The sequence below is a fragment of the Calypte anna genome, chromosome 7, assembly GCF_003957555.1.
Source record: "Calypte anna isolate BGI_N300 chromosome 7, bCalAnn1_v1.p, whole genome shotgun sequence".
Lineage (NCBI taxonomy): Eukaryota > Metazoa > Chordata > Aves > Apodiformes > Trochilidae > Calypte > Calypte anna.
Window position 1 is genome coordinate 35,408,013 of NC_044253.1, and position 16,436 is coordinate 35,424,448.

Below are 16,436 nucleotides of genomic sequence, written 5' to 3' on the forward strand. Positions count from 1 at the left end.
GTGATGTTTGAAACATACTTTACAGCAGCATTTCCCAAAATGCCAAATCTCTCTTGCTGACTGCTGCATGCCCAATTCTGCCTGAATATCTTCCAGGGTCTTGGAAAAATACAGTATTACCTCCAGCTCCCTATTTGGTACATTCTTTTCCTTCAGGCATTTGGTCCATTCTCAGTTTCAACATAACATAAGCTCTTTCCTCCCCTCCTCCCAACTATTTCATAGATTCTATAGCTGGTACTGAAAAAAAAAAACACCAGACCTACTCAGGAAGGCAGACAAATTGCCATCAGTTAACAATCCCTGTGCCAAGGGACATTTTTAGCACAGAGTTGTCACTTTGTAAGCAGGAACTATCTACTAGCTGTCCCACATAATGATTTTTATTAGAAAAAGGAAAAAGGCCAAAATGTGGCTAAGCAGCAAATATATTACTAAAACAAAGTATGAAAGCAATTTAGCTAAGAATCCTGACTGGCACACACTATCTCCTCCTAGCTCACTTGTTTGAATTCAGCTCTTTGCTGGTGACTGGAAGCAGTCAGGTGAAGTTGAAGATGCTGTATGTACAAAACTAGGGAGTGAAAACATCATAAAAATCCAGAGCCCAGGTCTCAGGATTACTATAGCTCTACTGTTTAATTGACAGCTACTTCATCCTAGGAGAACTTCTTTTTCTGTTGGAATAAAAATTGCTTATCTATATCCTGATCAAAAGAAATATCCATCTCACTCAACTGGATGCAGTGCCTTCTTTCTATCACAGAATGTTACACAGAACATCCCACCTGAATAAACATACATTATTTTAAGTCATTTTGATCTCATTTTGATCAATCAAAAGCGTTCACTGCCAAAAAGAAGACAGGATAAGCAGTTCTCTAAGTCCTGTGCCAGGGTGGTGAAGAAGAGACACCCAGCCTAAGTAGCTCAGAGGGCAGGAGGAGGACACAGACCCCCCACCTCTCTCAGCCAGAGCTGCTGTTTGAACCTTCCTCAGAGCTCTCCAGCTTCCCAGGCAGCAGGGCAGCAGGCAAAAGGAGGTCACTGACAGCACTGCCTTCTGCTCATCGGTTTGCACTCTGCAAATGGAGCCGTTTAACCTCCTGCAGCCCCCCAGGACAAACAGTGCAGGAGGGCAGACTGCTCGTGTCAAACTCAGCCGGCAGGAAAAGCTGCAAACACCAAACACTGTTGCTGATTGATATTCCAACAAGAGTCAGGAGGGGCCAAGAGAAGCCCTCCAGGTTTCAGAACCATGCTCAGCGTGTCTGTGTGTTTCCAGAGGACTGAGAAGCACTGCCTCACGCCAGGAGCTCCCCACGGAGCCCACAGTCAGCACCTCTGCTCTCCCATCACTTCCCTGCACTGATGAGAAAAGGACTTGGGACAGCCTGGCCAGCAGAAAGAGCTCTGCTTTCTCCCCACCAACATATCCACTGCAAATGCTGCAGAGGGGACCCCACATCCAGGGCAAACCATGGATCCTGAAAGATGGCTTTCCCAAAAAGCAGAAGCCCCTCAGGGGATGAGCCCTGACTCAGCTGGGTTCAAGGAAGAAGCAGCTGGTGGTGGGCCCAGCCTTAGGCCCCTGTGGAGAAGGCAGAAGGGGCAAAAAGCACACCCCTTGTACCAGGGTTAAAGTGCTGTGTCCCCTATCTAGAGCAGGGACTGGGAAAAAAAAAAAAAAACCAACTAAAAATTTAGCAGACAAGAATGTCTAAAAAATAAAAGGAAAATAAAACAGAAAAGATGACACTCTAACATGTTCACCACCAGCAGCTTTTGCTGTCCTTGTACAAGTAAATGTTTAAATATTTAGCTTGCTGGCTAACACCTAGCTGCACCTTTTTTTCTTCTCTGGACAGGGGAAGACCTCATCTAACCTAATTTATTCCCATAGTTAAATACATCTCTGCTTCATTATCAGATTCATGCAAGAAAAAGACAACAAAATTTTAAAGCTAAAATTAATAAAGACCATTTCCCAGCTCTCCTCAAAAATACCAGTGGTTCATGGGCTTGTGGGCTTAGCTGAGAGCTTGGGAAGGGGGCCAAGAAAAATTTGGTCTCACTTTTTAATTGAGTACACACAGGCCTTTTGGAGTAAAGTTGATTTTTATTTTACCCCAAACTACTTACTGTGACACAAAACAAGGCCTGTGGCTCAATTTCCCCAGAATTTCTTCATTAGCTTATAAAAACCTTTTCTTGAGAAGTGCAAAGCTTGAAGAATCTTCTGTCTCCTACCTTCTGATGGAGAGCACCACATCATGCAGCCCTCCTCCAGCAGAGACCCAGCTCTGCTGCTGCAGCCTCAGCAAGCACGCTCAGAAACAAAGGGGCAAGGAGAGCAACAAAAGGTTTCCTGGCTTCAACCCACAGCACAGCCTGAGCTGGATCCAACACAAGCCTGGAGCCAACAAATGACACACACACCACTGCACAAAGCCCACCAGAGTCCCCCCGAGCTGTCACCAAGAGGTGGCACTCCCAAACCCTTGGCCTCAGGAAAGAGGCAGAGTGGCCTCAGAAGGGCTGAGCTCTCAGGGCCACCTTTGGTTATCCTCCTCAAAGCTGCTCACACACTAATAAATGACCCCTTTGCTTATACTGCCCAGATGTTTGCCATCTAGAAAAACAGATGAGTATTTGTTGAAGGCTTTGTTCCATCACAAGAATCCCCTAAATAATATAGTGGGATCAGAAAGCCAATACCATGTGGCAACTTTTCTGCACACCAGCATGGAAGAGTGGTGGGGAAAAAAGGCCAGAGAGGCACTTCCTGACCACTGGGGAGGTGTTCACAACTTTCTCAGCAAGGTTATCCAAGAATTCTCTGGACTGCCTGCTCTTGGGATAATCAGGTTACTTACAATAACACTAGAGAGGGAGGGTGACAAGTAACCTGAAAGGTTGGTTTATTAATTGGGGTTTGATATTTTGTTTCCATATATAAACCATATACTTTTATATAAATATATATATGTGCATATGGATAAAATGGAAATACATTCTAAATTAAACTACATATGTATGTATATATAATACATATATAAGTATATATCATATATATAAACCAAAATAAGCCACAAAATACACTCCATGCTTTATATATATAAATATGACATTCTAACATTTCTTTCTATGTCACATTTTCCACAAAAATTCCCACATTAATTCTAGTAAATCCTACAAATATAAACAGACTCAACCTCTACCTCCTTTTATTTTTTTACATAAGATTTGTTAGGAGTTCCAAGCAACATTTAAATAGAACTCTGGGGCTTTAATTGAAATGGCATGGGATGCTGACCCTACAACAACAGTGTCTTTCAAACTCTGTGCCTATTATGCACTGAAACGCCTAAAAAAACCTAACCCCAAAACAAAACAAAACACAACAAAAACTAAAAAGAAAGAGATTTTCAATATTCTCTTTAAATTCTGACTTTCTCTCTGGTTCTTGTGAGTTTCACTTACAGTTGTCCTGAAGTTTTGCAGGGCAGACAAAACAGTGATTTGCTGGTAAATGTCTGGATGTTGGGAGGAAAATAAATATTTGAGAAGTACTCAGCCCACTTTCTTCAAACATCAGAGAGAAAGACAAAGAACACAACTCAAGCAGTGTACAATTCAAGAAGGAGCAGCTTTTACAAGGAAAACTTTGATCTGGATGGCTGAGTCTCACTGCCTGCTTAGCAATCCCAGACAAGTTGTCAGCAACCCACATGGCAGAGTTTACTACAAGATGTCCACTTGGGATCCACCCCTCACACGTTACTCAAATGGTATGATTTGGGCCTTTCACAATTTTACCTACAAAAAAGGAGAGAAAAGATGTGCTGCCAGCAGAAGAGAATAAAAAGGGGTAACTAAAGGTGAGGAGCTGTTAATTACAGATGGAAGAATAACTGCAGAACAGAGCTTTGAAGAGCTTTTTTGTCATACCCTCCAAATTTCCTCTTTGCACACATGGTGAGAATCCCGTCAGTGGCAAGATGGTCCTGCTGGCCTCCAGAGGGAAGGAGCCCAGCATCCAGGCTGCTGGGTTTGGATTGATCTGCTACAAGTCCCCATGTCAAACAGATGGGGGTTTTGCTCTGAAACAGGACTGAAGCACAGGCTGCAAGCACAAGAGGCCTTCAGTTCACAGCAGAGCAGGGCTGAGCTCATCTGTTCAGACCCTTGAGGAAAATGAACACGTTTGCAGCCTGGGTTCCTTCCTGCCCAGCCATGGGCACTTTGGAAGCAGAGGAAGGCCCTCACCTGCCTGTGCCTTGGTTTCCTTGCTCTGCTGTCAGGTGAGCCATCTCTCTCTCCTGTTGCAGGCCCCAAAGCCAAGCCAAGCTCCTCTTACAGCTTCCTCTGGCTGCAAGCCACACCAGAGCCTCACTGGGGAGGCAGCAGAGAAGGACAGTTGGTCTTGAGCCACACCTCTGGGCACCAGGACATCAGGGCAGATGTACACCACCAGCTGCTCTGCCCAGACACTGACTGACAGCAACCAAAATTCTCCTCTACTGCAAGTTCTGCAAGGCTGACAGGGCTGCTGCTGCCTAGCCTCAGCTACTGCAGCTCCCCATGGCAAAGCAAGCTGCTTCAGCCTTTGGTATTCCTCATTCTTCTCTTACACCTTCCCCATGGCCATCCTCTCCTGCCAGCCTTCCACTCCAACCAGTCCCCCAGCTGGCTATATCCTGTGGATATACGTACATACATCTACAAGAAATCACACTTGCTTTCTGTTTCATGTGGACTCTAAGCAAGCAGAGCTTGCTGAAGTGTCAAACTAGCACCACTCTTCTTCCACTCTATGCTGAGGAGGGAATCAGCTTTCCCAGCAGGTCCCAAAGCTGCAGGGCTGCACCCAGGCTTCTCCAGGTTGCAGCTACTTTCACACTACTTTGGCCCCAGCCATCAGCACTCTGTGCTGTATGTGGGCCCTACCAGTTCCCTTCTCATCTACAGCCCAGTTACAACACCCCACCCACCAAAAAATAAAACAAAATTACAAAAAAGAATTGCCTGAGGGCATGTAAATGCTATGAAGCTACACATAAAGCAGGTGCCCCTTTAAAGCATGACTTCTTTCCTCTCCGGAAGGCACGTGTAGCAGGTTCCCCAGTGTCAGGTGTAGACTCAAGTGATGAAAGAAAAATACATAAATGTTTATTAAACCTTTGTTGCCATTCACACCACCAACTTTCACACCCCAGTGCCAAGCTGTTAACGAATTCCCATGCTGTTCCAGGAGACTTTTCACAGCTCCTGTCAGAAGAGGGAAGTTTCACGAGGGCAGCACTCACTGGAGAAGTCTCTGCTCTCAGCACCATCAACAAAAAATGTTCAGAACCAGCTGTTTGTGCAATAAACGTGGCCTGCCCCAGCAGTGTGGGAATGAAGAGCTTCTTCCAGTGAGGCACGGGGCCACCTTCCTCCCTACCTCCCCTGATACATATTTGTCTCCAAATTATTTATGCTAACACTTCTCCATCTACCTAATAAGCAGGACTAAAAATGAACTGTGAGAAGCCAAGTGACCAGGTGGCAGCTGTGTGTGCAGGCTGCAGCCCACATGCTCGGAGGTGCTGTCACCTCCTTGGGCATCTCTGCAGCTCCAGGACCCCTCTGGGCACAGAGATCCCTCTGAGGGTGATGCAGCACCCACCCCTCTGTGCCACCTCTCCTTTGCTGGCACCCAGGCTCTGTACAGATGGCAATGGTGAGGTAGGGCCCTCTGTAGCAGACACACAGTGCCTGCCCCAGCCCCAGTGGTTCTGTCCAAGTGCCACTGGACCGGTGGTGAAGGTGGTGTGAAACTCCACAGCAATTCTCTCTGCTGCCACCACTCCTCTCTTTCCCCAGGACTAGCTCCTCTCGTCTCTCTCACTGGAGACCCTGTTCTAAAAGGAACAGGCACAGGCAAGATGTTTCCAACAAGATGAAGTGAACGTTGCTCCCCCTCTCAGAGCCCCCCAGAACAAAGGAGTGAAATGAAACACTGCCAGACAATCACTACACACTACATTACAGCTTGGACAGCCTTTACAATCCAAAAGCTTTGACAAGCTCACATTTACTTTGTCCCTGGAGGACATGGGGACACCTACTCATGTCAGTGTTTTGCACAGCGTGATGCTCTGAGCTTTACCATTTTGAAAAATGCACCTGAGGATCTTCAGCTTCTCATGCATATCCTGTAATTCAGCTGATCATAAAGCATAAAGCAGAACTAAGTGACTGTTTATCAATGTACATTGCTAAATGAAATCAACCCCGAGCACCAGAACTGAAGCAGATCTTTCCCACAACCTGGATGAATAAAGCAAATAGCTTTATTTTTTCTATATTTAATATCAGAAATTGTGTTCCAAAATAAATCCTTCTATCCACAATTTAGCAGCATGCTTTTGTCAATCCTAGTTAACAGATTACAGCCCAATATCCTATAAATTTTCTCATTAAACTAGACAGTCTCAGAGATCTATTAGCACTGTCTCTGTGGTACCTCATTTCACCTCACAGACAGCTAGCACACTACAGAACATTGCTGAATACTTCAGCCTCAGCTCTTGATATCAGCACAACCTGCAGAATTCCTCCAGGATGTATACAAGATGTGTGAAGGTAAATGAACTGACCAAATATTTTGTTAGCTGATGGATCTTTTAGTTTCTAAGCATTACACTACCTGATGTTTTCTAGTGGAAGGCAACTGCTGCCTTAAAGACACAAATGCCAGTCTTTTCTTTTGGACTAATTACAATAATTAGAGATCCAACTTTTATTTTCTATCTGTTGGATCAACACATCAGGTGACAGAGGAGCATCTGAACCCACTCCCTGCAAAGCCTGCAGTTCAAAACCACAGTGGACATTTCCTCCCTGCACAGTGACTGATTTTCTTCCCGAGTCAATCTGTCTCTGCCCCTCCTGTTCTCTCAGCAGAGATGCTGCAGCAGCAGGTTCCCCCAGGTGAGCTGCTCAGGCAGTGTGGATCACTGCACTGAACCACATGCCTCCTTGGAGCTAGCTGAAAGCAAAGCCCGTTCCCCTCTCCAAGTGCCAAGAATCAAATCTTGGCCACCTAATGCAGCGTGTTCCACATGTTAGCTCCCAACACGTTGAGCAACTGTGTTAACTGAGATGGATAGTGCTGTCAAACGGGAAGCTGGCTCACCAGAATGGAAACAGGGGGATAAGCTGACCTTTTATGTGCAGGAAAAAAGCGTCCCTAAAACGAAATGCAATGTTTCCTATTAAAAAAACAAAACAACTACCTTTTTGCAGAGCTTTTCTTACCATATTGTGTAAATAAACACATGTGCATGAGCTCTGATGTATAAAGAACCTGAGCCTCACTCCCAGGGCAGAGCCTGACAGAGGAAATGAATCATTATCACCCTGCTTGGAAAGAAGTTTGTACAAGGAGCCTGAGCTATTAACTGCTGCCTGGAACTCCTGGGTTCAGTGCCACTGCTGCTCTCTCTGTTTACATGTCCACATACCCAGCTACACAAAATAACTAAAGCCAACAGATAAAATCCATATCCCCAGGCAAAGCCTCTGTTAAAGTCCTCTAAAAGTGCACAGGTTTACTGGTGACACCGAGATGGAACTGAAACTTACAGGCTTCTCATCCCAAAGAATGAGCATTGATATAGGTTAGGTCAGTTTAGTATAAAAAAGCACAGTTCATCCTGGCAAGATTTTTCCTAACCCACCACTTCCTTCTTGTCTTCCTCAAGATTATGATTTTAGGTTTGTTTTTGTTTTTTTCAAGCTGTTATATTGCATAGAGAGAGGCAAGTACTGTTTATTTTAAGATTTTGCTGCTAGTGGAGAATCATCTCTAAGTGGAAGGGCCTGTAGAGCTTTACAAAGGGCTTTGCAGCAATAATGTCTAAGTAAAACCAGAGACACCAGCCTGCACGTTCAGCACTACTATTGCCCATAAATGTATTATGATTATATAGATAATTTAAAAATTAAATACTGTGAGATGCTGTTCAAAACGGCCCTAGTACAGAGAGGAATACTAGCTGCACACCTAGAGGTTCTATCCAGCTCTTCTGTACTGACTTCCACAAGGCAAAACCCTGCCTCCTGGTACAGAACCGACATGTCAGGAATATGTTGACTGATCATTATCACCATATTTCACACTCCAGCAAGATCCAGCTAATGCCTTCCAGGCAGGCTAACAAGGTAGGGCTTGTTGTACACCTAGCTGAAGATGCAGGAATCAATACAAGTGATAGAACCACTTCCAGGACTCCCGCCCATTCCCTTCGCTTTCTCCTTACTTCCAACACCCTCGGGTGCAGAGGAGGGGGGAAAAAAGAACTTTATTGAATACCTTGTGCCTGAGCTGCAGAACTGTGGGAATACCCCAGAGCCAGGAGCGCTGTCTCCACCAGCTGGCTAAAGAGCACATCTTTGCGAACCAGCACGAACTCTGCGTGCTCTTCCCGATTATCATATTCAAGAGAGGCATCCGACTGCTCCACCACACAAAAGACTGGAATCATCAAACCTAGATGAAAAAGAAGAAACAACAAAAAACACACAAAAAACAGCATCAGTAAGGGAGGAACGAGAAGTGTGTCATCGATCTCTGATTAAAGCTGTAAATTAAAACACCTCCTAGAAGGCTCATCTTAAGTGGAAATCTGCCTTTCTTCCCTGTGGGATAGCTTTTGTTTTCTTTCCAAGGGAAATACTGAAGTCTCATCACTTGACTCATTTAAAAACCACACTAAAAGCTCCAGAGAATACAATTCAGGAACAGAATCACAGTCAGCATGAGGACGAACAAGATTTCCTAATAAGAGCTTTTCAACATCGCACAAGTTTTCTACAGCTCCATCCGTGTCCCTCTCCTTTCAGGTCAGAGCTTCTCTGCCTTCAGCCATTCGGAAACCTGACACAAAAAAGCTGCTGCCGCTTCTCTCCACACGGGGAACATACGCAGGGATCGGCAGAGCCGATCCCACTCGCAGCCCTTGGCTGGGACAGCCTGATTTGCACGTTTCCAGCCCCTGGCCGGTCTTCTGACTGTGCAGAGGAAATACCCACACACTGCTTTTGCTGGGAACAAGAAAACAATAACGTGTTGGCAGCTGCCGGGCAGGCAGAGCCAGAGAGGCCACTGGCTGTTGTGCTGCTGCCTGGATGCAGGGAGTGAGAACAGCTCTCTTCCAAACAGGATCAAGGATGAGGAGGGATCACGGAAGTGGAAAATTCAGGGGGTGGTCTGGATTCAATTTTGTTCTGTTTTATTGTAAATTTACATTTGTGGTTACAGGATCAAGTCATCTATGGCAATAAATTGCGGGGCATGAACTTAAAGGGATTCAATCTTACAGGCAGCAGAAGAAGCAGAATTGCAGGAGACAGCCCTGCAGCACTCACAGCCTGTGCACAGAGGGAAGGTGGAAGAGATGGAAAACCTACAGAACCACACAGCCATCCCCATCACCTGCTACAGGTCAGGGGCTGGCAAAAACATTACCTGCAGTCACAGCAGTTTATTGTTTGTTACATGCTACCTAAGGCTCCAAAAGCTGAGAGGAATGCTCACCTCTCAAAGCTGTCCTTCAGAATGGAATATAACTATTTCCAGTAAATAATAACTATGAAAAATGAGTATATTTATGAAAGGCCAGATACAAATCCCTGTATTCCTGGACCAGGTTCTTCTTTAAGGACAAAAGAGGAGAAAAGCACATTGCAGTTCTGCTTCCATATAAGCTCAGTGAAATATTTTCAGTCTTCTACTCTCAGCAGGTTCAGCATCTACAAACCTGTACTTTTTGTACACACTACAAACACAGCCTTTCAGGGGGGTCACCCTGCCCTTAAATAGGTAGTCACACACCTAACCACTGCTAATGGCTTAAATCATCCTCATCTTGGATATGCAGAGACCAGATGTATTCTAAAATATATTTTGGATACCCAGTTCTCACGTAGTGACCTATGTGGCACAGAGGGCTCCCAACCTGCCATCTAACTGCAGCAGCTATGAGCTGTGATACTCAGCTGATGTGGTTTAGTTCTTTGTTTTAAAGGCAGAAGTAACGTTTAAGTAGGTTACAGCATCACATTGATGCTGCTCTTTCTTCACTGCTTGGTTCTGGGTTAAACTGATGCATGTTTCAAGTTTAAGCAGCCAGTGTTAAAAAAAAACAAAAAACAAAACGGAACCAAAACCAACAAAATCTTAGCGAAAAAAAAAATAATCTCAAGGTGCTTTCCTGAAAGGATGGTGCAAGGCTGATCCTATTCCTCTGAAATCAGTGACGAGATTTCTATTGCTATCAAAGGTTACCAACAGAATTCTGTTTGTCCATAAATCATTTAACTAAAATGAAACTTAACCTTCCTGAGCAACAAAATTCCACCCTGTCAAACACATAGTCCATCAGGAGCCCTTTCCAGGGGATGGGGTTTTTAATGTCTTAACAACAGATTCAGACACTTGGCCAGAGGCTGAGGCTGTGATGTTGGTTGTTTAAGTCACATTTGGGCAAGAGAGGAAAAGCAGGTGAATGCAAACTGTGAGAGGGATGCCACAGCATCTTCCATCCTCCTGCTGGATGCTTTCCTTGTCACACAACTGCCTTCCCACCCTTTCAAGCACAGAAGTCACACTTATTCTCCACACTGGTCTCAGTACAACCAGGCTCCCAAATGCTAGAACTGATGCTGTACATGCCACCACTTTAAGGATGTCACAGAGGACCCACAGACTCTTGCCCATGATGACTTTCCTGCCCCTTCCTGCTGCCCTTGCTTGCGGGGACTCTGCTACAGAAACAGCCTTTGCAAAAACATCTCTGAACTCTGTGCCCCAGTGTAACTGATGATAAGCTGCTATTAGTACCTTAAAAACAGAGAGCAAAGGGCAGGTTACCACATCTGTCACTGCTAACCCATTCTCATGCTTCTCGCTAGAGTCTGGAATCTTCATACCAATCCTGTTCTACTGAAAAGCAACAGTAATCCAACTTATTTCCAAGGAAATCTCACTCCATGGAAGTTCCATCTGCTTTGCCCTTTATTTCTCATTGGAGAGTTAAGCCATAATGTCTCCAATGGATTTAGTGCCTCAAACTTCTGTTTCTTGATTAAAACAAACAAACAAAAAAAAGTTAATATACTTTCAGTGTGCTGGAATCAGAAGAAAAGAACATCAGCAGTCCTGCTCTTTACACACTGCTATAAGCCATCTCTTGCTCCTAGATGCCTGTATTACACCTCCAGCTCACCACAGGGCCCTCACCCCCTTACAGGGGTAAGCTGAGGGCTAAAAAAGAAACAGTTTGTTTCCTTAAAGGATTAACACAATGCTGGAATGCACACAAACCTTAATAGCGATCACAAATTACAAAAAAATACTTTTTCTCCTTGAGGTTAATTTACTTAACTGACTTATAGGCCATTCTTTTGTGCTTCTCACGGAGCTTTGACCCCATGGAGACAGCATCTGCATAAAATGTTAGGGGAGCATAAAACAACATCTACGTAAAGACTTTTATAAGGACATCCATACACAGCATGCAGTCCTTCTAATCCCTGGAAGAGAACAGGGGAAAACTGTTCCCACTGTTACCCAGCAGAACAGAATGGTTGGCCGTGACTGGTACCTTTGTGTAACATATATTTTAAAAAATAAAATTAAAAAATGCCAAGGAAGGGATCTAAACCCTGCCGTTGCTTTCAAGGAAAAGCAGCAACATATAGAGAAGACTTGGTCAGCATAGTTGCAGTTTTTGCCAAGACTCATCTAAGGTGCAGAGAAACAAAGAAGAAATTAAATATGTATCAAAGAGACCTGTGCCCAAACACAGGTTTGATCCTCTTTGACCAATCAAATCTATAGTTTTATTTCACCAGGGAAATGAGGGAATAGTTATTCCATTTAAGAAGTGAACATTCTGGACACTTTGCTTCATAAAACAGTAATTTAAAAAAAACCTTGAAGCCAGATAAAAGTATTACCTAACTGCAGTTCTGCACCTCCTTGGAAAACATTTTCAATTGCAAGATTTGCAAATAAAAGCTGTCAATTTTTAAAAAAAAGTTAGAAGGAGAAGACAGAGCAGACATTAAGAAGTCCAGCACTGTTTCTTTTGCTCATTTGCAAAAGCTTTGCCCAGTGCATACTTTAGAGCAAGCAATAAAAGTGCTGCTCTCTGCACTGCCCATTTCCACATAAACATCACAGGCTCAGCACCTAAAGATAAAAAGAAAAAGATGCAGAAAACTGAGGAGGACACTCACTTCCCCAGCAGTGCTTGTGTGTGTGTGTCCCAGAAAGCACAATGTGAAGATCAACCAATAAGAGGAGGCACGGATAAAATTCATGTCTTTTCAGATTAAAATCTGTTTCCATCAGCCCAAGTTCTGAGCCCCATCTAGGTGTTATTTAATTTAATCTAATTTGAACAATTTCCAAACATCAGCTTGATTAATTTCAACAGCATGGCGTGATGGAAAGATTTACTGTACAGGGGTTGTCTAGCAGGGAATTAATAAAGAAGCCAGTTCTAAGCCCTGAGTAACACAAGGTTTTAAGACTGCCCAGATTTCTAGTGGGAATACTTCACAGCACAAGCATGTTTTCTTCTGGGAGTGAAACCCACCAAAATTATTAAAAACTGAGATCAAATGGCAGTGTCAAACCCAAAGGAAATCATTCTACAGTACAGAGATTTTTATCAAATGAAGAAAGTGGAAAATAAAGTTTTTGTTGTTGTGCTTCGGGTTTTTAGATCTATTTTTGTTTGGTTGCTTGCTTTGTATGCTTGTTTCTTTTTAAACAGAACACAGGCACACATGCAGAGTCATCTATCGCCAAGAAAAAGGCAAATTTCTATGGTTGGGAGTTCAGAAACCAGGACATTTATCTGAAAACTCATAAACTATTGAAAATTCTTCGTTTCCATATGCAGAAAACATTTTCCCCAGCAGAGACTGCAACGTGGGTCATTCTCTAAGATACCCTTTCCAATAGATAAAAAGAAAAAACCACAATAGAATCTAAGTAACAGCAAAAGCAGAATCCACAACCATTTATTCCCATGCACACCTCCAAACACTGAATTACGAGAACCTTCAGCTGGACTTCTGAGCTGAGGCTCTTCCCCTGCAACAGGGAGTAGGAAGCTCGATAGCAAAGCGTGGGTCACATTGAGGAAATCATCTAGATAAAGATCCCCTGTATTTAACACTAAAGCATGCTGCCACAACTGGCAATAACCACAGGAAGCAATCAAACTACAAACATTTCCTAAACCTAATCTGCTTTTGGTTTTCCTTTAGGCAAGAGTCCTTTATCCAACAAAGGCAGTGAGGGGGAGGCAGGCTATTTATTTATTTCTCTTTGTGCTCCAATAGTGCTGACCCTACGTATACCAAGTTGGTATTTAACTTTCTTTCCCTTTCACTTAGAAAAATCTGAAAAATAACCTTAAATTGAGAAAACTTTTTTAAATGGCAGGAATCGGCATTCGTGCAGCACAGGAAAGGTTTGCAAGTGTTCCTCCTCACAGCCTGCAGCCCTCATCCAAAAGGCAGAACCCAGGAAGGTTTGACAGCTTCCAGTTGTTCAGAAATACCTGAATTTCTGTACCAGAAATGGCCATCCTACATCATAGTGAAACACAAATCCATAATTTCTGTTCTGAAAAACCTAACATCATCACTACACAAAAACAAAAAAGGGAAAGACAAAAAAAAAAAAAAAAAAAAAAGAAGCAAGAAGCTTCCAAGCTTCAGCCTGCCCCTTTTCAACACGCTGTAAACTGCAAATCCTGAAGTGACCAGAAATGAAAACCTACTGCATGTAGTAACCAGCAAGAGGTTTCTATCCAAAAGCCAACTCAATGAATAAACAGAATTATTTAGGTAGGAAAAGACCTTCAAGATCACGCATAATGAGAGAAGATAAACGCGTAATAAGATCAGCTGCATTCCAAACTGGTTTTATTCTAGGAGGGAGGACACCAAAGAGTATTTGAAAAAAAGAGGTTTTTGTTCTGATCTCAACACTGCTTTTTTTTCAATCAGAGTGGAGCTGTATCTGGTGGGGCTGTGAGATCTTCCTGCAGAGCCCAGCTGAGGGCTGCATCCAGAGGAGCAGCAGGCAGAGGTGGAGCAGGCTCAGCTGTGCCACTGCCACCCTGCCCCTGGGACACAGCCACTCCCATTCCAGAAGGATCAGGCTCAAAGCAGATCCTGACCAGATCCCGTGCCTCTGCAATGCAGGGATGAGGTGGTGGAGACAGAGCTCACACATTCAGCAAGGGTTACTCATGTCCATTAAGGCTCACTTTCAAGCCACCCCAAAAATGATGAATATCATTAAATGGGACAGAATATAAACTGTTGGCACTTATTTACAACAAATGCTTGGTTTGGGTGAGTGGACTGTGTTGCAGCCTCCCTCGTACCAAGCACCAGCTTACAGTGCTCCCATCACAAGTCTGAGAATCCTTCTAGTGAGAATCTTTTTTCCTGAGGACTGGAGGAATGACTGACTCTGCAGCTGTCTGTCACCTGCCTCTGGGAACCAGGTGAAGGCAGCTGTGTGTGCACACTGACAGGAGGCCCTCAGGAAACCTCTGGGTCAAACCCAGGATCCCACATCAGATCTTTGCAACCGCCCAATCCTCCGACAAACACAAGCACCAAGCACCTCCTGACTGCAAAAGGACTTCTTTAAAAACAAGGATCCTACTTTCTGCTAACCCTCTGCTCTCTGATGTGTTCTGGACAAAATGTGAGGGCTGATTCTGCACACAACCAGGAATGTGATGCTGTTAAACTCCCACTCTTCACGGGTTTATAAGCCCACTGCAAATAATTTGTTCCAAGATGCAATTTGGTACAGAAGAGCTCAGTCTACAGATGATTTTAATACAACATTTGCCAAAGAAACAAAATCATGCTAAATAACACTACAATGTAGAATTTTTCTTCTTAGGAGGGCCAGAGGGAATAAAGCTACAGACAATATCTTTCTCCTCCTCCTCAGTTATTTTTTCTGGCTTTACATATTCAATAAATCTGTAGGCAGGAAATGCAGTTCTACATATTATATTTTAGCCAATGGTGATTGAAAACCACAAGATATTATTTACATCCTTCTTCTGCTTCCAGTCCTTTCTGTGGCTTCAGTCTCCCACCATCACAACTATCCCAGATCTTAGGAAATTTTATAAAGAAGTCACTAACGTCTCTGCAGATGCCCCCTGCCCCTAACAGCTTAACCAGCCAAAGAATCCTTCCCCTAGCTGAAATAACAGCTTTACTGTTTAACACGAAAGATTCCAGGCCACTATCCCACCACAGAAACATATTATGAAATTCAGAACTTGATTTGATAATACTTGAGTTTCTCAGAAAACGGTATAAAAGAAAAGCAGCATTCAGAGCATGTGCTGAGGCGAACAAGAAACGTGAAATCAAGAGGGGCTGAGGTATTCACCTCCAGCACAGCCTCTCCTGCTGCCTGGCCAGCACAGGGGTGTCACTCAGGGGAGATGAAGCCTCTTGTTAGAGTGGGTTGGTTGCTCCTGGTAACTAACCTGCTTTGCTAAACTAGTTGTACTAACTCAACCTAAACTCCAAACCTGCCACGCTGGTGGGGTTCAAAGGGCAGGAAAGCGAGTGGCCAGCGGGGCTTTGTGCAGCCACGAGGTAGAAGGAATTAAAGAGGAGAAGAAAGTACTTCCAGCTCTCCATCTGAGTGAGTGAAAAGTGAGAGGCATGATAAACCAAGGAAGCCTCAGCCCAATGGCAGCCCAAGGTGCTCTCAGGCTCCCCTGTGGCTGTGCCAGTGCCGTGCCTTCAGCCAGAGCCACACACAGACACCGCAGGTCACAGCCAAAAGCAAGACACCACTGCTACAATTTTCCCAAATAAAACAGCTCAGTCGTTTAAATTTGCTTCCCAGATGAAAAAGGAAGGAAAAAAGCAAACCCCACAGCAGCACTTTATAACATGAACTAATGGAAAATGCACACATTTCACTCAAAACCAGTGAAGGAAACGTTTTTAAATTCAATCGGTTTTTGGTTTTTTTTTAAAAATCATCTTGAGCCATTAATTTTCTATAAGTTTAAGGTTTTGTTTTTTGCAACTTAAAAACAACTTTAGGGGACCTGAGGGGTTTTTGGTTTGGGGGACTGCTTTTTGTTGTTTTCCTCTCAGCTACATAACAGAACTGGCCTAAGGGGCTAAAGCTCTCTGCACCAAGTTCAACCCAGAATTAATTTTAATGACCAACATTTTTAGACCCTGAAAACTGGAACCACTAATAAGCCCTTAACTTCGATGGTGCTAGCAGATGCCACCCTATTATGTAATTTTTAAAGCAAAAAAATATCTTCCAGCAAAAGCATTTTAATGAAGGTTCTATTAAC

General features: G+C 43.8%; 1 protein-coding gene across 2 annotated transcripts in view; it reads right to left on the reverse strand.

Annotated features, from left to right (window-relative positions):
* SATB2 (SATB homeobox 2) overlaps positions 1–16,436 on the reverse strand; it is a 117,586-nt gene that overhangs the window by 89,366 nt on the left and 11,784 nt on the right. For both annotated transcript variants that reach the window (XM_030454628.1, XM_030454629.1), the window contains exon 3: positions 8,363–8,539. In XM_030454628.1, coding sequence (XP_030310488.1) covers positions 8,363–8,539 — 177 coding nt within the window. The remainder of the gene's footprint in view (positions 1–8,362; positions 8,540–16,436) is intronic.